A 24175-nucleotide genomic window follows, 5' to 3' on the forward strand; every position below is an offset into this window, starting at 1 on the left:
CTGGGAAAACTGTAGACTCATGAAATATGTGCTGGCCAGCGTATTTATTATTTGAAGATTATTCAACCTTGGTTGTGTGCCAAGCAGGCTCACACTAAATATAGCAACCAATTTTGCTGATGTGATATATCAACCATGACATGCTGCCAGGGCAGTCAGTCTCAGTGCCTATAACGATGCCCAAAAGTCCGTAACACTAAGCAGGCTGAAATAGAGGAATGTACTAGCCTAATTTCAACCCTTGCCACAAGTAACTAAAGCTACAAAAAATGTGCAGGTCACCAGACATGGCAGTAACTTCAGTCATTTCATTTATCAATAACCACAGATGCTGTTATTACAAGCACTGCAGATCAGCAGCCCGGACAACATGAATGCATACAGATCCAACATCTTGTGAACTAAAAAAAATGCACTGGAACCTGCTAAATGAAAAAAGCACACATTTCAAGCCCTTATTACATTCAACCATTTCATCTTACTTTATATACTAAATGATGTGCAGGGATGCAACAGCCTCAATAGAATTCGGAGCAATTTTCAGAGCACCAGAACCCACTTTTGGAGCGGGTTACGGAGAAAAACCTTAAGTTTTTATCACGAAAGCCTAAATAAAAATGAAGACTTGCATTTTAAAAACGAAATGCACAAAGGATTCAACATTTTCTAAATTATCTTAAGTGAATATGAGCACTGCTATTTCAATAAAAGTAGTATCTTGAAACACCCCCCTAGGCAAACAATGATGAGGTCCACATAACCATTTGCCACGCCTGTCAAATCTTTTCACAACCTCTGAGGACTCAAATGTGGATCTGCCAAGCTGCCGATCTTGAGATTCGAGAGATTAGTAAATTTGAAAAGTAGGGACAGCAAAAAAAAAAAAGCTGGTGCTTAATTTTGTTTTATTTCTTTAGGGCTGCAGATGTGTCATACAGTGCTCCAAATAATTGCCAGTAACTTTTTTAGACATCAGCAGTCCTATTAGTAATTACAATTTGTCAGCGTACACTCGCATGAGCAACTCGGCAAACTGTGCTGTGTTCAGCAAATAATGCTAACAGCACCTATGAAACCTTAAAATGCTTTTCCGCAGACCACTCGTGTACTGCGGCAAAGGTGGCTTAACGTGTAGCAATTGAGGCGAAGAAATTTTTAAACAGCTACCCCCCCCCCCTTTTTTTTTTCACAATGAGTTTAGGTTCAGGGCATAACTTGTCGGCTCGCTTGCAAGGCGTGTTTGACTTAAGTAATAACGGTGTGCACCCATTGGCCTGGCAACAGCACCAGATATCTATCGCATGTGCCATTGCTATGGCAACTAACATGGTGCCCGGCAACCACAGCGTTCACATCAAATCGAGTTTGCTCGCATGCAGTAACAGTGAGATACACTTCCAGCTTTAGTTCTCAACATGCCATTACCGCATTTGCCAACTAAGAAATTCATATTTCCCGCGAAGTGTTGCTGAATACGGCAACGCATTTTTGTTTTGAAGTTGCGTCGTCCCGCCGGTAGAGATTCGCTACGGTCAGCGGACTGATGGACATAGTTACTTCGTCTGGCCGATCACATTTCGAAAGTATGGTTTGTGCCCTTGGAACCTTGCATTTATGATGCAAACTGCAGGTGGCCAACGTGGACTGCATTTCTTAACGATACTAATACAACTCAGAAAAGTTTGAGGCTAGTCGGGCATTTTGGCACAGTGTGGCCTAATTTCGACAAACTTCAGGGTTTTGGCACAGCTCCGTGCATTAATAGACAACAAATCAGCACAATTGGCCCAGCTGTTGCACCCCTGTAAGTGGAAACTTGTATAGCACTATATATTTCTTTAATTAATGCACTGTTTCACATTTTTAACATATTTTGTTTGCTCAAACAAACCATGCACTACATAATTGCTATGTAGTAATTTCGATGTACATATATCTTTACGTTTATTGGCTACTCTGCTGCATATTGGAAGTACAAATGTTAAGAAGAAATGTAGAACTAGAGATGTTTAGATGCATGGTACACTGTTTTTGGCTGTTCAGAATTGAGGCAAGGACCTTGTCAAGCTCCTAGATGAAGCTTTTTGTATTTGTGTTCATTATAATGCTGCAATTGATTGATTGAATTACATCTCTAACAATCAAGAATGCAACACTGCAGTCATCAAAGACATCCGAGCAATACTTTCACTTTCACTGTCTTTGTGCAAGCAAGGTAACTCACCAGCCTGATATGCCACCTATTGTAAGCTGCTTTGCAGGGGAAGCTTTTGTAGCGTCCTTGAAGAAGCTCATAGGCCAAGACTCTCCCCTAGAACCTGCGAGGCGAATTCCCATCGTGACTTTCGCATCCATGCAGCAGCATTACAGGTGTCAGGATAACTCCATAATTATTAGTGACAAATGTAACTCGCAGGTTACACGAAAACCAAAATAGGCGGAAAACTAACGGACTGGGCGGGACACGTCATTGGCAAAAGGATGACACAGAAAAACAAATATTATATGAAATGCAAGAAGGGTGCTGTGACAATCTCTCAGCTTGGGAAATACTGAAATGCTAGTGTTGTACAGTTAAAAGTTATCGTGGCCTTGTCATGCCCCCAACAGTGCATCACTATTGCCAAAAATTTGTGTTGGGTGGGCTTGCTTATGCTGTGTGGGAATATTAAGTTGACCACCGGCCTCTCCAATAGCATTAACTGCTCCATTGAATCTATGCTTAAAAAACTATTATAACACTAAAGTAAGCTTGCGGAGTACATAACAGCGCTTAGAAAACAACAGGCTTAGATAATAAAAAAACTCGTGGCTGATCTTGGAACCAGATTTTCTGAGCTAAAAAAAACATTTAGCGGGTCCACGAGCTTGAGCAAAATGTAAAATCTCTTGAAGTGAAATTGACTGATCTAGAGAATGGGAGTAGATTTTCAAATATAACGGTCTTCAGTATTCCTGAAGACCGAGATGAAACTAGTCAATCCTAAAGAGTGAATTTCTCTATGAAATTTTCGCTACAAAAGTTGACATTAATTGTGAATCCGCTGGTAGGAATCATCACCTTAGTAGGCCGGGCAAACAAAGACCAGTCATAATTTATTATGATTTTAATGAATTTATTAAGATCCAGAATTACAATGAAAAGCAGTTAATATTGAAAAATGCTTATAAATTTGAAGGCTCCAAAATATCAGTCTAGAATGACTACTCACAAATCACACAAACCAAGCGAAGACTCCTATAGAAGAGTGCAAGGGCTGAGAAGAAGCAGGCAAAGAAAGCTTAATCAATGACGAACCGTGGTTGGGTAATAAGCTCTTAATTTGAAATGATCAGAAAAACCCAAGAAAGCAAATCAATGATGATCAAGGTACTTCAAAGAATGACTGACACACTTCACTTCCAGCTAAAAAATTGCGTGTTCTAAACATAAATGCTCGCAGCATTGTTAAGAAATCTGAGAATCTTGAATCGGTTATATTGAGTTACAGTCTTCATGTAGTAGTGTTGACTCTAACGCGGCTGCACGATGATATTGATGGCACAGTAGTTCACCCTCTGTCTTATCGTCTCAAGTGATCTTCTAGGGGTGGCGGGGTCACAGTTTTGGTTAAGAAAAACTTGAGTGCAGTGCTTTTACGTCAGGCCACTAACTTAAAATTTGTTTCGTTGCAACTTTCTTGTTGGGATAAATCATTTTTATTGTTTGCCATTTATATAGACCCTAACTCGTCTGTACAATACCTTAGTGATCTTTCTGAACATAATGCATCCTTTACAAATAATAATGCGTTGCTTATAGGTGTGTGGCAGCAGGACACAACGCTGCTTCTGCACCTGCGCACAACGTCGACGCTACTAACCTGAGCTCTGTTATGATAAGAATACTATGCTACAACAAAAAACAAACTGCCTGTGCTCCCGCAAGCTGATCAGCAATCGTTGCTATATCTTTCATGTGGACGCATAAAAGTTATATGTACCCACATCAGGCGACCCAAAAAACTAACTTACCGCACTGTCATGGCCAACCAGGTAGCCCTCGCCGCTCTTTGCCAAAAAGTACAATAACTTCAATAGCAACTTCAGGCCTAACAACAAGCTTTCAAAAAACAAGAGCAGCAACTCCACAACAACGCACCCAAAATAAACCACACTCATCTGACAAATTTGCACAGCTGCGCTTGGGACCCGCCCTCCGAAGCTCTGCTCCAGTGGACGCTACTACTCCTGTGGCCATTGTCGACACGGACGTCTATCGCATCGCCGTCAAGCCCGAAAATGCCAACCACCCTGCTGAGTTGGATGTCAGGGAAACTTCAACATCAGCCCATAGAGACAGCTGCAAGCTGCTAACTTAAGAGCCATCTCATTTTCGTTACCAATCGAGCCAGTTAAATAATGGTTCCTCATCGACTGCGGTTCTGACATCTGCTGCTTTTTCTAACCTTTCCTGCATGATTGCTGCTTTTTCTAACCTTTCCTGCATGACAAGTGCCCTTGCATGTCGTTCGAGCTAAGTGCAGCGAACCATTCTAGCATTAAAACCTATGGTGTACTCTGCCTCATCATAACCCTCAAAAACATACTCCATGAATTCACATGAAATCTCGTCATCGTTGAAGTCACAAAGTCAATCATCGAGTCCGACTTCCTGGAGTACTACCATATTTTACTAGCATGACCAACTTATTAATGCCACACTAGACCTCTCCGTGCTGGGCCAACAAATGACTACCCAACAGCTCAGTGTTAAAGGGACCCTTGAAAAAAACGATGCTGACTGCACAACTCGTAGTGACGCTCGCCAGAACTATTGCGAGCAGAAATGACGCCAGGAGATTCTGATTGGATAAATTTAGCGTCAAAATAGGGAATACTATTGGATTTCTTTTTTCTTTAGCATGATTTTTCTCTCAAAGTGAAAGAGAATAAACTCTGTGACTTTGGCAGCTTAAAAACTGCAAAGTTGTTAAATAAATTTGCCAAAGGCCACGGTGCTAGAAAAAACATGCCGGGGACACTCCAGGTGCCATTGTTCGAAGAAACTAAAGGAAAAAAAAAATGTGAGAGCATTGATATATTACTATTTTTATTTTTCTTTATCATACCTCAAAAGCCCCTAAAGAAAGGGGTTTTACATGAGGGGTGGGCATATCTACAACATCAGTTCTTCTATGACACCTTTGAACAGGGTTGGATTAGATCGAAGCATTGCTTTGGTGGGAAGGTCATTGCAGTCCCTTGATGTCAGATTGAAGAATGAGGATGCATGAGCGACAGTGCAAGTTCGAGGGGGGTATATGGTCTTATCGTGGTTGGTCTGGCTTGAGTGGCGATGTGTGGAAATGAGGTCGGCTTGGGGTGATTTGTAAAAGAACTCGTGAAAGAGAGAAAGGCGGGTGACTCAACGATGTGAAACAAGGCTGAAAAGGTTTGCTTTGAATTTGAGTTTTGATGAACTAGAGTTATAAGAATAGTCTGAAAAAATAAAACATACGGCATGGCTCTGCACTTATTCGACTATGGTAATATGGATATGTTGGTATGGGTCCCACAGAACACACACATGTTTGAGTTTCGGCCTGACTAAAGAGCAGTACCGTATATACTCGTGTAAGGGCCGCCCTCGTGTAAGGGCCGCACCCCAACTTTGAAAGCGGATATTTCGAAAAAAAAAAAAAAAAAAAGTTCAAAATGTCCCGCCAGAAAAGTGTAGTTAGTTCATTTACAGCCAGATGGCGCTGCACGCTTTTCCGCTTTTATTCTACTTCCGCCGACGCGCCGACCACGCTGTTGACAGCGCGCCGCCATATTTGCCTTGTGCGGCCTCTTTGTTGGCATCGTTCCTAGCATCGTGTCGATACGTTGGCAGCGCGACTTCAGATCGGTGTCGTCGGTGTCACTTTGTTGGTTGTAGTGAACCCTGCAGAAGCCAGCGCACGTGACGGACGATGGGCCGGCATCTGAGATCATTCACTGCAGCATTTAAGCTGCAAGTGATTGACTATGCCGAGGAGCACGGGAAGCGGGAAGCTGGACGAAAGTACGACGTCGATGAGAAGCGCGTGCGTTAGTGGATGAATCAGAAAGATGCCCTCGCCGCTACTAACAGGAGCCGAAAGGCGTTTCGCGGGAAAAAGTGCAAGTACCCGCAACTCGAAAGCGAGCTCGTCAACTACGTCGTCGACACACGAAGGGACGGCTACGCCGTATCGACTGACATGATACGCGTCAAAGCCCTCAGCATCGCTCGCCACATGGAAATACCCCCGGCACAATTCAAGGCAAGTCGGGGCTGGGCTACGCGGTTTATGAACCGTAACCAGCTTTCTATTCGGCGCCGAACGACGATTTGCCAAAAACTGCCGCGCGAGTACGAAGACCACGTCATTAAGTTTCATCGCTTCGTGAATGCTCTCAGGAGGGAGCATGAATACGACCTGTCCCAAATTGGGAATGCGGACCAGACACCTGTGTGGTTCGATGCACCGGAAAGCACCACAGTGGATTTAAAAGGTGCGAAAAGTGTGTCTGTGCGCACGACTGGTGCAGAACGCCAAAGGTGCACTGTGATGTTGTGCATCACGGCAGACGGCAGGAGGCTTCCGCCGTACGTCGTATTTAAAAGGAAGACTCTCCCAAAAGAGAAGTTCCCTCAGGGAATCGTCGTACGTGCGCAAGAGAAGGGCTGGATGTCCGAGGAACTGGTCGTTGACTGGATTAAGACCGTCTGGGCAAACAGACCTGGAGGGCTGTTACAACGGAAAGCCCTCCTTGTTTTGGACAGCTTTAGGGGCCACTTGACCGACCGCGTCAAGAACCGAGTTGCCGCAACTCGTACGGACTTGGCCGTCATTCCCGGTGGCCTGACGAGTGTGCTGCAGCCGCTCGACGTATGCGTCAACAGACCATTCAAAGTGGAATTTCGCCGATGTTACTCTGAATGGATGGCTGGAGGCGTCCACGAGAAGACCCCTACAGGACGGCTGAAGCGGGCGTCGCTCCAACAGGTGTGTGAATGGATTTTGAATGCGTGGCGTGCCATGTCAGTAGAAGTAGTTGCTAAAAGCTTCAAGGTAACGGGAATTTCGAACTCCATGAACGGCACCGAAGATGACCGTCTCTGGGAAGACGCGGACGCCGAGGCGAGCTCCTCCGAGAACGAGGACAGCGAAATGGAATCCGAATAAAAACATTTCTGGCATGTCATTTGTGACTCTTGCACTCTGCTACTGTTGCATAAACAGTACAGACCTTTGGCCTGTACTAAATCGGCCTGATTCGTGTAAGGGCCGCACCTAGCAAAATTTTCGAAAAAAAAGTGCGGCCCTTACACGAGTATATACGGTAGGTTAAAAGTTTGACTGAGGGGGGTGCTAGACCGAACGAAACGGGTGTAAACCAAGAACACGATTAGCAGATTTTGTTATGCTGGCTATGTGGGTGTGCCATGATAGGCCAGAAATGAGATGAACTCCTAAATGCTTGTACATGTTAACAGCAAACATTGAAGAGTCAAATATGACATAATGACGAACAGGGTATGACTTCTTACGATGAAAAGTGAGAAGAGAGATTTTCTACGCATTTAATGAGCCACTTGTGACAACAATCTTCAATTTTCCTGAGGCCAGATTGTAGGCATAAAACATCATTATTATTGTTAACAGGATGGTATAGTATGCAATCATCAGCAAACAATCGAATTCTGGAAGAAATGTTAGTTGGAAGATCGTTAATATAAATGAGAAAGAGCAGAGGTCCGAGGGCTGTGACCTGAGAAACCCCAGATAGAATGGGTGCGGGGGAGGAAAAGTGTTCGTTGACGTATATGAATTGTTGGCAGTTGGAGAGAAAATCATGTATCCAATGAAAACCAAAATCATGAAGGTTTAGGCGAGCCAAATATGGTTGTGGGGTACTTTATCAAAAGCTTTTTCGAAGTCCAAAAATAGCGCATCAATTCAGAGGTTAGTATCAAGGCTGCAACTGATGTAGTTGATGAAGGGAGCCAGTTAAGGGGGGACGCGGGTCTCAGAATGGTGAAAAATGGCCAAAATGTCGATTTTGAGAAAATGCGATATTTGAAATTTTCAGACCTATAAGCGCGTGTCCTCAAATTGTGAACGCTGAATTCGATCAGTTAATGGATTAAAATTGATTATGATGTCGCCACGGGAGCGGCAAAACAACCCACGGCAGGTCAAATTCGTTCAAACTTCCCGCGCGCGCCGCCGACGAGGCAGTCAGCCGTTTGCCGCCATCTTGGGCTTGTTTTGAAGCCGATTCCTTTGTGCGCATTTTGCCACCCTTCAAAATGGCGTCGCTTAAACAGAACGGCTGCGCTCGCCCCTTTTCCGGAGCCCTCTTCCGAGCTGCTGATTGGCCGGAGCGCGTGCGCACCAGGCGAGCCCCCTGTTCCTCGCTTCCCATTGGCTGATGTGGCCAAAGTTGCCCGCACTTTTTTTTGTTTATTGTTCGTCGGCCGCCGGTTCCCGTTGCGCACATTGTTCGTCTGCTTCCCGCACGTGCCTGCTTGTGCTACGCGACCAACGCACCGACTTTCCGTCTTTTGCCAGCATGATTGGAGACGCTCGTCCAAAGAAGAAGACGCGCCAAGCGTACGGCAAGAAACGGAGGCACCCTTGGAACGACCGCCAGAAGAAAGCAGCCGACAACGTGCAGCCGATTTCGCCCGATGCCGCTAAAGCGGCGCATTACGATGATAGCGCGCAGCCGCGGCCGCTTGTGTCCGAAGCGGTGCACTCTCCTGTGCCTCGCAGCAGCACCTTATCGAATTGTGTGGTCGTCGGATCGTCATCTTGCACTTCCAGCAGCATCCTAGACCACATTGACACGGCGTTTTATACAGCGGACGAGTTTGCTGAGTGCGCGAGAAATGCAGCGGGCTTGAAGGCATCACTCGCATCGCAGTGCGCGACGGAACGCAAGTTCGAGTTATAGATATTGATGTGGAGGATGGTGACAAAGAAAACGGGACAGAATTTGTTATTGTTGATCTGGCGGCGATACGCTCGTTATTTGGACTTGTCGCGTGCTCAGAATGCAGTGAAAGAAGCGTCACTATTTCAAAGGCCAAGAAAGAGTACGGGCTGTGTTCGAAGCTCACAGTCACGTGCGGCAGTTGTGACTTTCGCGAAGAGCGTTTTTCGTTCCCACGTATAGCCGATGAGACCGACACCAAAATAAGACCGTTTGAAGTTAATATGCGTGCCATGAAGGCTATCAACAGTATCGGCAAGGGGGCAACGGCTCTGTCGGACTTCTTCGCCGGGATGAATATTTCGCGTCGAGGGCTTCACCACAAGAGTTAACAAAGCCACATGAATATAATGAAAGAAGCCTGCTGTGCGACTGCTGCCGAATGCGAAGCGGCGAGGAGCTCCTTGCTAGGCTTCTTGCTCGCGTCAAGGAGCTCTATGCGGAGTCATTTATGACAGCCCCTGGCTTACGCGTGGACATAGCTCGCATATATGTGTTGGCTGCATTGTTGAGATGTATAGTGGCCTCGTGATAGACCATATCGTGCTATCGAACTTTTGCCTGGCTTGCACCAAAGGACCCAAGGAAGGAGAAGCAGGACATTCTGCCTGGCTCATTCAGCATGCCCCTCTGTTGATTGTAATGCTGGCCAGATGAAAGCGGAGGCAGCACTACGCTTGTTTGGGCGTTCACTTGAAAAGCACAAGCTTCGTTATACGACAATGCTGTCGGAAGCCGACAGCAGGACATTCCATGCACTCACAGAAAAAGAGGTGTACGGCTTCATAAAAATGGCCAAAAAGGACTGCATAAATCATGTACACAAGCGTATGGGAGCTGCCTTACGTACCCTTGTAGAGAAAAAAAAAAAGCTCAAGGTGGCTCACTTGGTGGAAAGGGCCGGCTTGCACAACAAAAGATAAAGATCACCTCATACTATGGCTACGCATTGAGAAGCCACAGGAACGATGTTCCAGGTATGCAGAAGGCTGTTCTAGCAACTTTGAACCACATGTCTTCAACTGACGAGGCACCAAAGCATGCATGACCTTTGCCCTGAAGGCCCTGAATCCTGGTGCGAATTTCAGAGAGCTTTTGGGAAAAATGAGAAGCCGCCACCACACAAGGACAGCCTGCCTGATTTCGTAACTAAGGCATTGAAGCCTGTGTTTAGGCGGCTGAGCGACAATGCCCTCTTGGAAAGGTGCAGCGATAGAATCACCCAGAACCCAAGTGAGAGCCTGCACGCTATGATTTGGCAGCAGGCCCCCAAAACTCAGCATGCATCCTTGCGGAGCATTGAAAGGGCAGTTGCCGAAGCCATCAGCCGCTTCAACCAAGGCACAACCAAGAGCAACGTGGAAATTGCCGAGAAGCTGGGCTACAGCGCTGGCAATAACTTGGTGCGTCGCAGCCTTGAGAAGGACAAGGGCAGGCTGCGAAAATCACGAAGAGAGCATCTCGACAGCAGTACAATAAAGGAAAGACTTTCAAAGCGTCCCAAGTCAGCAGGGGACTCTGCTTACAGCCCTGGTCTGCTGTAAACAGTCATGATGGCAAATAGTGAGAATTTTTGCAAAAATAAATATTCTTGGTTTTAGACCTAAACATTGTGTAAACCTATTGTCTATCCAAGGACAACATTATTACATGATTTTTGGGGGGTCCTTTCACTTGCAAGGCACTGGAACGACCACAAAGTAAAAAAATAATAGTTCTCATGCTGAGTCAATGACTATTTTATAGCTCAAGAACAAGCTGTGAGCAGTATTCTGGGTGGGTACAGTGAAATTTAGCATGGCCATTTATCCTATAGTATAAAGTTACAGAATCATGTCATTAATATCGCTGTAGCTTCACTTTAGCAAAAGTTAAAGTTGCTAGAAACTTCAAATGGGTTTTTCTCAGTTCGATGTTTTTGCACATTGCACTCGACCTTATGGGGTTTTTTTCTATGTTAAACTTGAGTGAATGCGACAAAGTTGGTATCATTTTATTTGTCTTGACATGATCTAGGGGGTGATGCTATTTCTATTTCTCTAGCATCATTTCAAAAATTACCATTGAAGACTTTAGTGAGAGAAATTTATTGTAATATAGTGACCATAAGTGTTCGTCCGTTTTCTTGCTTATAAAATGCCTTCAAATGGATAAAAATAGCATCACCCCCTACAGCCAGTCTCCAGCATTGGGATTATGCATTCACTTTTTGGATTTAGCAGGAATAAATTCCCAAGAAGTCCCATAAGAAGTACACAATTAAGATTCAAACCTTCATATTTTGTAAACCACTTGAAATATTAAGAAACAATTTAGAGATTTGAAATCAGCATGAAAAACTAGATTAGGTAGTGAAGTTTGGTTAAGATTGAGGAAAAAATAAAAAAAATTTTAGAACCCACGTCCCCCCTCCACCCTTAAGTGTCACAGGAAAGGCCCTTCTGGAAGCCATGCTGACTGGGATGAAAGAAATTGACAGAGCTAAGAAATTTCACGATAAGTGATAGAAGAATGTGCTCTATTAATTTCGAACATAAACTCATTAGTGAGATGGGACGATAGTTTTTCGGTGACGCTGGATTACCTTTTTTGGGCACTGGGACGACCTTTCAAACCTTCCATTTTTGTGGAAGAGTACTAGTGGAAAGTGATTACTGAAATATACAAGAAAGAATTACCGTATTTACTCGATTCTACCGCGCCCTCGATTGTAACGCGCACCCGATCTCCACGACGAGAAAAAAAAAACGCAAGACATCGATTGCAACGCGCACCAATTTTTCTCGCTGGCCGGCGCGATGACGCCACTCGAAAAAACGACTCCTTTCGGGAGTGTCTTCCATTTAAATATGAGGTACGGGCGAAGCTTGTGCCCATCTGACGTGTAACAGAGCATTGCCGTCGCTGTAGTTTTACCGTGGATCGATGTCGGCACGCGAACTTGCTTCGCCCCCTTCTTCTTAACGGTTGTGGTGCCAGGCATGTCGAAGAAAAGAGGCGTCTGATCGGCATTCCCGATTCGCCCAAGCAGGTAGCCGTTGTTGTGCTGCAAGTTTAAGACGAACCTCTGAAAACTGTGAAGCTTTTCATCGTACTCTTCCGCAAAACTTTTCACATACGCCCGTTCCCCTTCGGAGGGAAAAGCCTTTCCTCTTCATAAAGTTAGTTAGCCTGCACCTGCTCGCTTTAACCTGGCTCCGCATTAGACCTTTTTTTAAGGCTAATTGCATAGCCCACACTTGGAGCAGTTTTGTCGTCACGGGCCGCTGTGCCCCTCGCTGCTCAAGCACATACTCGCCGAGCAGCTCTTTAATTTGTGGAAATCGACCTTGCTGTGGTCCACTGAAGCCTTTGCGTGAAACTTTGATGTCGACAATCTTCTGCTTTTGTTTCCGCCAGTCCCACACGCACGTTTCGGGAACTCCGAACGACCGCGATGCGGCCCAATTTCCGTCCGTTTCTGCACACGCGACGACCTTTCTTTTAAAAGCGGCATCGTGCTGCACTCGAGTTTTTGGAGTCGGCCCTTCCATGCCGTCGATGCTAATGCACTACAAGATGACAAACTCCTCAGCACACGTACGAAGTGCCGCACATGGGAAACACATAGGCAGAAATGGCCGTCGCGCCATGCCGACGCACGTAGGGGGCGGCCATTTTGGAAATGCCGATAACAATAGAATGACCGTATTCATTTTTTTTTTTTAGCACTCGATTTTAACACGCATGAGCCAGAAAAAAAGATGCGCATTAGATTCGAGTAATTACGGTACACTGATTATTTGCCTTGTACTTTTTAGTATTTTGGTGTTGATGCCGATTATGCAAGCTGATGATGTGAACTTTAGGCTGTTGATCAAGGCAGCCATACTAACAGCCTCAAAGGCGATATCCTGCATAACAGAATCTTCGATCCGAGAAAAGCAAGGCCATTCGCAATCAGGTTCATTGGTGAAAACTGAGCTGAAAATGGCGTTCAATGATACGCGTGCCACGCGTGCAGTGTCATGTGATGAGATGGGTTGTTTATGTTCGTCACACAGTGATTGGGTTAACAATTTCCAGAATTTCCTAGGGTTGCATTTGAGCAAAGAAGTTGCGTTTGAATTTCACGGCAAGTGAACCGAACAGTCTTTCAGCGGCACGGTACTTTTTCGAAGCATACACTGCGTTACTAAATATGGCAGACCAGTAATGCCTTTTTTTTTTTCTTAGACACTTTAGTGCTATTCTAAACCATGGTGTCTGTGTTCACTCTGTTACCATTATAGTGGCGATGCAAGTACGAATGGGTTCATGTACTTTGTTTCTGAAAAAACACCTGTTTGTTTCGACTGGGCATTGTCAAAAGTCTTCACAAAACAAACTAAAAAAAGCTACAAGTTCCTCGTTAATGGTATGTAGTTGCCTTTTTCATAAAGTGTTAGGGTTTTCTTTACACTTTTTAATCTTGGCATGTCAAACTATAGTGTGGCATTTAGTATACTGTGGTTACTTATACCAGCCAAGTTGCTTATGGATAAAACTGTTACTGGGTGCGACGTTAGTAACAGGTCGAGAATACTTGATGAGTGATCAGTTCCTTTTGTAGAGAGGGAAGAAGTTGTGAAAGTCCAGATGTTAAACAGGAACTTACAAACTTGCTTTCCACCTTAAATCTGGACAAAGTTAAAGACAGATCAGACCAAGTTATTCCTGGAAAGTTCAAATCTCCAAGGAGCATAATTGGAACGATGGGATAAGAGCCAAAATAGAGAGTTCGAAACATCATGATATTCAGAAACACATGACCGATCTGCATCAGGTGGGCAGTAACACACATTGATAATGGCGGGGGGATAAAGTGCCTTGCAGGATACAAACAGTACTTCCAAACTACTGTGGATTTCTATAATAATGCATAAGAATATGCTGCAAGTGGCTATGAGCACACTACCGCCCCACCTACCAATTCGGTCGCAACAACAGACAACAACAACAGGGAAATAGATTGTCAACTCGAAATCAGAAATTGACTCATTCAACCGAGTTTGGGTTAACACGACAAAATCACATTCGGTAGTTTCTATTATAGGTATTTGGTCTTGTTTCATAATGAGACTTCCTATATTGGTGTAAATGATTTGAACGAAAAGAGTGCTAGCAGGAGAATGTAAAAAAATGCATGGCCTCCATAATGCCGAAATGTGCTCACAACGCAGCAGATCGCAAGTTGAACTCTGAACTCGAGGCTGGCTATGACGTCTGTGGGATTACGCTATCCGTGTTTTTGTCGTACACATACGTGACACCATCCATGACAAGCTTTTTGCAAGTTTTATCGGGTAATTTTTCGCTAATGCAAACTCAGCCAATTTTTTCGTGCGAGGCGCGTGCCCAGTGAGAAATCTTTGCTGATGCTGTATTGTGACCCTCTGAGGTTTTTGACACATGAGAGTACGATAACAGGTCTGGTCATAGCAGGGTTGAAACGCCCTAATCTGTGAGCCCTTTCAATGTCTTTTGGTGTTACCGGTACACCAAGGCTTTCATTGCATATGTCAACTGCTGATTGTTTCGACTGGGCCCACATTTCATTAGCACTGCCCTTAGGCCAAAGAATACAAGATTGGACGTGCAGGTGCGATCTTCAGAATTATCTACTCTAGTGGTAAAAGTGGCGATTTCACGCGAGTTCTGCGATGCAAATACCTGTACTTCTTTAATGTCATTTTTAAGAAAAAGGAGGGATGAGCAGTCTGTTTCAATTTTTCAAATCTTTCAGTGATAACACCGAGTGTATTGTAATTTTGCGCCAGTTTGGTATGGAAAGACTTCATCTCGGTTAAAAGCGCAGCTTGACCTGACTGGAGAACTTGCAAGGCTTGCAAAATATTGAAGGTTGCTTCCGAAAGAGAAAAACAAATAGGAGGATGAGGATTTTCCCCAATGTCACCAGCTAAAAGCAATAAGTAGTTCGAAGACAAGAGATGCACTATAGACCCCATCCCGAAAAGAAAGATCAGTATTGCTACAAAACATTATGTAAAAGCATATTGAGAACGCCATTGCAACGGCGTCCACAATACGTTGGACGGGCAATATGTCGTGCAATCTTCCTGTGTGGTGAAGTTTTTAGTTCACTTTATTGGGCAACCTTCAGACGTCACAGGATGGGGGAAACACGGTCAGGTGAGCCCGCAAAAATTGAGTTGAGGGTAAGCATTTATTTCATTGTATTTTGATATCCCTACGCTGAATAACTTTGCGCTGCGTGCCCCTATCCTTGCCGTTCCTGCGGCAATTATTTCTTAAGCTTTCAGTGTATGCAACCAGCCAGAAAAACATGTAAAACTACGAGGTCATAAAAGGTGTCACAGGGCCCCTTTAAAGCTTTCGCCATTGAAGATTACTTGCCATATCAAGCCATCTTAGCAGAATTTCCTGACCCGACACGAACAAGCAGGCATTCCCAGAAGGTACGCTAACCAGCTGTGCATTACATCCACACTACTCCAGGCCCCCCGGTCTCTTGCTGTGCACGTCGCATAGTTCCAGACCGCCTTCGAATCGCCCAACAGTGCTACAAGTGATGCTCTACAAGGGTACTCCTAGCCGTTCAGAGGTGCCTTACTCCTCACCACTTCATTTGGTGCAGAAGAAGACTGATGGCTGGCACCCCTGTGGAGATTATCGCACTCTCAAAGCCTGAACCATCCAAGACAGATACCCGGTCATCATATACAGGATTTTGCCCACCACTTGCACAGCAGCATCGTATTCTCAAGTGTTTATGTAATAAAGGTCGACAAAGAAATTCCTGTGAACCCAGGAGATGTCCTGAAGACCGAGATTATCACGTCCTTCGACTTATTAGAATTTTTTTTTGTCAGCTTTGGCCTCCGCAATGCTAATTATTCGTGTCTGAAAATTTCCTTTGGTGGATAAGGAGGGTTACTTTGTGAAGTGTTTATGTAATAAAGGCCTACAAAGAAATTCCTGTGAACCCAGGAGATGTCCCGAAGACCGAGATTATCACGTCCTTTGACTTATTAGAATTTTTTTTTGTCAGCTTTGGCCTCCGCAATGCTAATTATTCGTGTCTGAAAATTTCCTTTGGCGGATAAGGAGGGTTACTTTGTGATTTTGCCGGAGAACCTATATTTGGAGAACGCCCAGGCCGCTAAAGATAAGAATTTTCGGACAGTTGATGAGAAGGTCAGCCTTGTAAAACGTCGGGCCGTTAGGTAGCTAGCTGACTTAAACCTGAGCAGGTTGTCAGCGGTAAAGGACGAAAGGGGTTTGTTGCTCGAAGCGTTTTTTACGGTGAAAACACACAAAAACCTTCTGTTCCGAACCATTGTCTCAGAAAGGGGTACCTGGCTAGGCCTTGTGTCCGATTGTTCACAAAAACATTTCAATGCGCTCCGGTTGTATGACCTGTTTTTGGTTTCCAACTCCATGGAAGTCGTGGACTACCTAAAGAAAGATTATGAAAGCGTCTCCAATGCCTTCAGCATTGATGTCGTCAATCTGTACTATTTCGTTCCGCATGGTATGTTACTACAAAGCGTAAAAGTGCATCACGCACAAAAATGAGGAAGTGGCTTTTTGTAACGCCAGTGGTGTGTCCGTAGAAGGTTTTATGCCGACTTTGGCATTGTACCTGACTTCCACGCTAGTGGGCTGAAATGACAAATTGTACATCCGGAAGAATGGGATTTGCATTGGTTCTAAGTCGCCCCGATCTTGTGCAATGTTTTTTTGAGCACACTCGACACAGCAGTAGATAAGGAGCTAGATGGCATTGATCTGAAGCTGTTCAGATTCGTAGATGACTACCTTGTTTTCGTAAAAAACCATCCGGGTATGAGCACATTAGTGAACGTTTTGAAAATTTTTAGGAAAAACGGGTGCGGCCTACAGTTTACCTTTGAGGTGCGAAAGGAACAATGTATTGTTTCGGGACCTAAAAATTAAGTTGTCTTCTTTTCACACGTGTTGGATGTATCACCCTAGATCAGAAAAACCTTTGCTGAGCTATCATTCGACACATTCGAAGATAGTAAAGAATGGGATAGCAACTTCATGCATCAAAGCCGCCTTCATGAAATCGTGCGTACACTCAATGAATGAGAGCGTTTCCACAGAGATGTATCCTATTGGCCTGTGAAAAGAATCGTCGGGATGTAAAAAAGACAATGATCGGCACACGCGAAGAGGTGAGACAAGTTGAGGGTGAAAAACAGCGGACAGTGGTCATCACCTATCTGCACAACATATCACATCGGTTGAAAAAAGTTGCATTAAGGTGTGACATGCACGTTGTTTTTTTCAGCTGAAAACAGATTATCGAAGATTTGCCCAGCAGTAAAAAATCTAGCCAAAAAAAAAAAGGAACGAGAGAATCGGACAAATGTAGCATAAAACATGGCAGGAGGTACGCCGAGTGCAAAAAAGATGTATATGAAACTGCTTTCAGACGGGCCGTGGCCTGAATGTGCGCCTTCGTGAGCATGAAAATTCACTGAAGGGGGGCCCTTACTCACACATAGCGTTGCACTGGAAGGAGTGCACCTGCCAACCGAAATTTTCTGACACATGAATAATTGACAGACACAAGGAGCGGACGAGAGAAATAATGGAAGCGTATAGAGTTAGGAAAGGAGGTGACAGTTGCGTCAGTCAAGCACCTGTTCTACTAACAGATGCGGAATTTGCTTTTTGAGACGTAACATAACCCAGTGCATTTTTTTCTACGTTTTCTTAGTTTTTGAGGGGCTTTACATGTGTTTGTTTATTGTTGTGTGCCATCGATTATGGCAGTGGTTTTTTTGGTATATCACAATGTTGATAATTAAGGGGGGGGGGGGGGTCAAAATGGCGTACATGCGGGTTATGCATATATTAGTGCTCACTTTGAAATAAAAATTTTCAGTTGCTAGTAAGCACTCATCTGTGTCCTCTCCGAGTGTGTGTAATTTTTAGCGCTTGTTTCATCATGAAGGTTATCTTGCACCTTAAAAGAAAAGTTACCTACGTGCTTAACTCTTTCGTTACCACGCCTATTCAAATCGATCACCCGTGATTGACGCTTTTGGATCGTCGATTTTGGCATGTTCAATTTGTTTCTCGTGCACCGAGGACTTTCTAGTAGTTAGTTCCGGCACTTAAATTTCAGAATCAATTTGAATTTGCCTGTTTCGGCAACATAGTGATTTTCAAAAGACATTTGCATTAACCAATGTGCGTGTATTGTTAGAAAAGTGCACTAGGCTGGCGAACTTAACAGAAGTGAATGCAACTCATAATTATGGTACAGTAACATAGAAGTTCTGTATGAAAAGAATCTTTGCAATCCGAATATCAAATTTGAGTGTCAGCTTCGCAGTTTGACAATGTTAAACAGTAATAATTGCCATAATAATATGCCGATATGCAATAGAGAGCTGTTTCAAGGAGTGAGGGAAAATTTGTTTCTCAAAAATTATTTGGAAAGGTCTGCCGCGTGTTCAAAGTGGCCCTCCATGACAGTTTCCAGAAACTTTAGTTTTGCTTGCATTGTTATATCAGACACAGGGCTGCATCCAGTGTCACTAGTCGCTCCTATGACGCTGTCGTCACGCATGCATGAGTGTGCACTAGCGCTGCAAAGCTTATGCGCTCGTCAAAACTCTCTTGTTACCCCACCTGAATTGAGTGAGGACAAGGTTAGACTTCAAAGATGACAGCACCTCAGCTTTAAGTTCTATGGCGATGATGTCTTGTGTCAGTCTGAGACATCCGCATCTGTTCATCGGTTTCTTTTGTATATATCCTCAAGTAGTCTCCTCCGCCACAACAGCGTATAGCTTCTGACCTTTGTGCACAATCTCATAGCTACTCTAGTTACATGCGTGGTACACATTTCACTGGGGTGCAGTGTGCTGGCGCTGCCTGCAGAACTTCTCCCAACTACAAGAAGGCTCCCGGAGCACATCTTGGCCATGCCTACGGAGGAGTGCAAAACCTTTTAGAACTCCACTCGATATTATTCTTTTTTTAAATACAATATGTGCAAAAATGAAAAAAATATGTGCTTGGATGCATATATGTGAACGCCAACCTATACAGAGTGAGGTGGCTGATGAAAAGAGGTCACGCTAGATGAAATAGAGAAGTTAATAGGACACTTCATTTATAGAGGAATTATTTACACCACGGGTATCCATCTATATTGGAACACCTCAAGACTCTTATTACAAGACAAAAATTTGCTTAGAAAAAGAGTATGAGTAGACTTGCGTCTCACGAAAAACTATGCAATGCTTCACCGCATGGCACGAGCAATGGAGCAGCATCTCGGTTCTGATTTTCTTCATCTATGTGAACAGGAACATTTCGTACAACATTCATTATTTTTTACACTGTTCCTAGGTGATTTATCTATGAAATGTATAGTCTGAATTTTTTTAGTTTTGAATATTTTTGCATATATAGTGTCATTTATTGCACTGTTTAGCATCTAGCAACCAAAAATTCCACACTTTCTACATTTTTATTCATTGTTAAATATTTTTGTTGCTCTTTACAAAAAAAAAATAGGTTTATTTATTTTATTTATGTTTTACATACTGCCAGTCAAAATTGCACGAGGGCAAACAAAATGCAGAAGAAATACGTATACAACCAAATACACAATACACTTGCACTTACATGCGAAAATGCGTGACTACAGATATTCTATAATGATACATGAAGAGCTAAAGAGCACAATCTATGTCTGGCAAATATACGTGAAAATATTATACTACGTAATCCACTGATAACACTGACATATTCAAAAAGCAATTAAGAACTGTACAAACTAGAAAAGAGGCATAGAAAAAAAACATCATTTCAGCTATGAGTGTCACAAATGTGGTTTTCAAGCAAAGTTTAAAAGTATTCAAATCTTTACTATTAGTCAGACAAGCGGGCAATCTATTCCATTCTCCGATTGACTGCGGGAACAAGGAATACTTGAAGAGTTGGTGCTGAAATTGTATTCTTGTAATGTTAGTGGATGTTTATGGCTTGACTGTCTGGTTTCTGAAGCAGATATGAATCTCGAGCTATTGATGTTTAGCTGCCTATGAATAAGTCGGAAAAGCATTTTTAGGCGTGCGAGTTTAGCGTGATTTTGCAATGTTGGTAGCCCCGCTCTTGAGATCAGTTCAGAGGGTGAGTCGAGCAAACTGTATTTATTATAGGTAAATCCAACTGCTTTCCCTTGTACCCCTTCTAGCTTTTTAATTAGTTTCTTTGTTGCCAGGAACCAGACTAAGTTGGCATATTCTAATAATGGGCGAATTAAGGTTTTATAGGCTAAGAGTTTTGCTTGATGTGGTGTGGAACGTAGTCATCAACTTAGAAAAAATAATCTTTTTAAGGCTGAACATGTAACACAGTTAACATGCGCCTCCCATCTAAGATCATTAGAAATCACTAGTCCTAGGTACTTCTGCTCTTTTAGAGATGTTAGCGGTGTGTTGTCAATAGTGTAGTCAAAATATGATAGCGTTGATTTACGCGATAGTCTTAACAAAGCTGATTTTTTTACGTTTAGGGTTATCTGCCATTCCGTGCACCAATTTAATACTGATAATAGGACATTGCTAAGGGCAATATAGTACGAAGGAGAGTTAATTTTTTTATAAATAATATAATCGTTGGCAAAAAGTTTGATGTTTACTCCGATGGACTGGGGCAAATCGTTAATAAATATAAGGAATAGAATAGGGCTAAGACACTGCCCTGCGGTACGCCTGATGTAACTTTTGATAGCTCCGATGTTTGCTGGTTTATTTAAACGAATTGCGTTCGCTCGGTCAGATATGAATTATTAACTTTTGATGCGAAATCCGGTCGAATGCTTTTAAAAAGTCTAGTGAAATAAGGTTGATCTGCTTTTGATGGTCAATGGCCAAGGACAGCTCATGTATTAATTCAATGAGTTGCGTAACGGTAGATAGGCCTTTACAAAACCCATGCTGAAATGGTGACAAATGTTGTAGAGCATTTCAATGTGCAAAGCTTAGTATGCTGTGATGCGCGCAGGAGTACTTTTCAAACTGGCAAAAACGATCTTCCTGAGACATATGAAAAACAATCATTTTGGCGGCATGCTTCACATATGAAGCTTTTCAAGAAATTCAAAATGACAAACTAATAATATGTGGGGCATGTAACCGATGGCTGATATGTGGGGTTTACCGTCCCAAAACCCCTATATTATTATGAGAGACAACGTAGTGGAGGGCTCCGGAAATGGTGACCACCTGGGGTTCTTTAACGTGAACCCAAATCTGAGCACACGGCCTAAAATCCACCACAAGCGTGTCACCAGCCCCACTTGAGCGAAAGTCCACACACATGTCGTTTTTTTTTTTTTTTCAAAGCATTAAAGCACATGTTTACATGTGCCCTTAATTATTGATAACTAGCGATGCACCCGCCACATGTTAGTAAGGGAACATCTGCGTGGCATGCTCACGGTCTCATAAATGGCGACAAAAAGCGGCACATCTTGCTCGCCGGTTTCTCGAGGAGGCGGCGCCAAGATGGATGGATGGATGTGGCTGTACAGATCGGGCGGCGGCTAACGCCACCTAGCCATAATAAGTAGGCAACTAACCACTAGTTCTCTTTTTTTTTTCCTTTAAATAGTAAAGATTAGGACTGGTACTTTGCCGTGAAGCGTTTAATTTTCACTCATGCCTTGACTTTAGCCACCAATCAGACAACCTTCTTCGAAATAATTCTGCCCGCTTAAAGTCCATTTTGCCCTCCCTGTCACTAAACCCCTGTGCTTTGAAAAACTCTGTGCCGTTATCCTGAACTATAGGATGAAGCCATTTACAGAACAATATCAAGTGTTTCGCAGTTTCCTCCTCCTCTCCACATGCAATGCATACCGTGTCTACCTCTTCGTATTTGGCCCCATATGTCTTCGTTCGCTGTACTCCCGTCCTGGCCTCAAACAGTAGAGAACTACCCTGGGTATTATCATAGATCCTTTCCTTGGCAATTTCCTGCTTAAAAGTTCGATAGATCTCTAGTGCGGACTTGTTAATTATGCCAATTCTCTATATGTCAGTCACCGTTTCCTTCACTTTCTTCTTAACTGATAGTTCTTTTTGGTTTGGCCACCTGCTGTTTTCTAAGTAATTACCAGTCAATTTCCTGGTTCACTTGCTCCTTTTTGTATCAACATTCTTCATGTACAAGTAGCTGAAAACCTTCCTAGCCCAACGCTCCTCCCCCATTTCTCTCAATCGCTTCTGAAATTTTATCTTGCTGCTAGCTTCCCTGCTCTCAAATGATGTCATCCCATATCACCTTGTACTCCCTGATTTGGTGTATTCTCGTGAGCTCCTAAAGCAAGCCTACCTATTCCACGTTGCTTAATTTCTAATCTTGTGTGAACTTCTGATCTCATGCACAAGACCGCATTGCCGAACGTCAGACCCGGAACCATGACCCTTTTCCATATTCCTCTCACAACATCATGCCTATTGTAATTCCGCAGTGCCCTATTTTTCATCACCGCTGCATTCCTGTTACCTTTAGTCATCACGTATATTTCGTGTTCCCTTAGGTACTCGGTCCCATTGCTTATCCATACGCCCAGATATTTGTATTTATCTGTTATCTCTAGTGTGACCTCCTGTATTCTAAGCTCACTACCTTCAATATCATTAAAAATCATGACTGCTGATTTTTCCTTAGTGAATCTGAAATCTAATCTATTTCCCTCATTACCGCAGATGTCCATCAATCTCTGCAAATCTTCCTTGTTGTCGGCCATTAGCACTATATCAACTGTGTAAATTAATGCTGGTAGTGCCTGATCAATGAGTTTTCCTTGTTTGACGAAAGAGAGGTTGAAGCCAAGTCCACTTTTTTCTAATTTGGCCTCTAATCCTTGCAGGTACATCATGAATAACAAGGGTGACACAGGACTCCCCTGCCTAAGCCCCTGTTTTACCTCTGTGGGCTTGGATACCTGTTTTTCCCACTTTATAACTACCTTGTTACTTTTATAGATTTCCGTTAAAATATTAGTGACTCCATCTTCCACACCTAGTGTGTCCAGTATTACCCCAAGTCCTCTTGAACTACACTACCGTACGCTCCCTTAATATCTAAAAATGCTAGCCACAGGGGCCTGAGTTCCTTTTCTGCTATTTCGATGCTCTGCGTCAGTGAGAACAGATTGTCTTCCGACCTCCTGTGTTTCCGAAACCCATTCTGCAGAGTAGACCATCAAAGTAGACCATCATAGAGTAGACTATCATAACGCCATCTAGCAGTGTTTGTATCGCCTTCCCAGCTGCTAGTTTTCCTTCACTTTTCAGTAGAGACCAAAACCGTGCCGCAAGGGAAGCCAAAGTTCGCTATTCAGCTCACGTTTTAATTGGCGTCTACCTCGAATTTTCTGTAATAGCCAAGGCTGCTTTCTCACTCACAACCTAAGATGCCGCTGCTGGCAATGACATCGGAATTTCTATGAAATGACCTAATACCACTGAATGAAATGTCTCTGTTGAAAGAACACAAAAATGCACGCATAAGGTGCCCTTGTGGGTTTGGCGTCGTCATCCATGAGCAGGAGGTCCAGCTCTTGAACTTGGGTTGAGATGTCCAATATTTTTGCAACACGCATAAATCCCCCCCCCCCCCACTTTAAAGGCATAAAGGCACAAGAAAAGGAAGCGCATAACCGCTAATGCCAAGAATGATTTTACTTAAAGGGACACAAGACCGAAAGTGCTTGGCAGGTATCATAAATGATGGACAACCAATATTTACAACCGTAGTTGTTCAATTGAAGGCTAGAAAATGCAAACAAAACATTCCCGCTATGATGGCCCAAAAGTGCCTAATCACAACACAACTCTTAGGTGTGAACTGTAGTAGAGCCGGCAGGGCTGGCATGGTACGTCAAGGCAGTCACTGAATGAGCTTCCAAGATTTCGAGCTACCATGCACTACTCACTTGGCTGGTTTAATGAAAGCGAGAATGCTTTTGTGCTGAAAATTGAAAGTGGGCACACAGCTAACAGAATTTTGGCACTATATTTGGAGGCCCAGAAATTATTCTTGCCAACATGCTTACGACATGTTGCAGCAGTTAGTGCAGCTAGAACCATGCAGTGAAGGAAACATA

General features: G+C 43.6%; 1 protein-coding gene across 1 annotated transcript in view; it reads right to left on the reverse strand.

Moving 5' to 3' along the window:
* The window catches only part of LOC119178107 (FUN14 domain-containing protein 1-like), a 91315-nt gene that overhangs the window by 48475 nt on the left and 18665 nt on the right, over positions 1-24175 (reverse strand). Inside the window, exon 3 of the mRNA XM_037429266.2 lies at positions 2225-2318. Within this exon, the coding sequence (XP_037285163.1) occupies positions 2225-2318 (94 nt within the window). The remainder of the gene's footprint in view (positions 1-2224; positions 2319-24175) is intronic.

Source organism: Rhipicephalus microplus, chromosome 1 (genome assembly GCF_043290135.1).
Source record: "Rhipicephalus microplus isolate Deutch F79 chromosome 1, USDA_Rmic, whole genome shotgun sequence".
NCBI classification, from domain to species: Eukaryota; Metazoa; Arthropoda; class Arachnida; order Ixodida; family Ixodidae; genus Rhipicephalus; species Rhipicephalus microplus.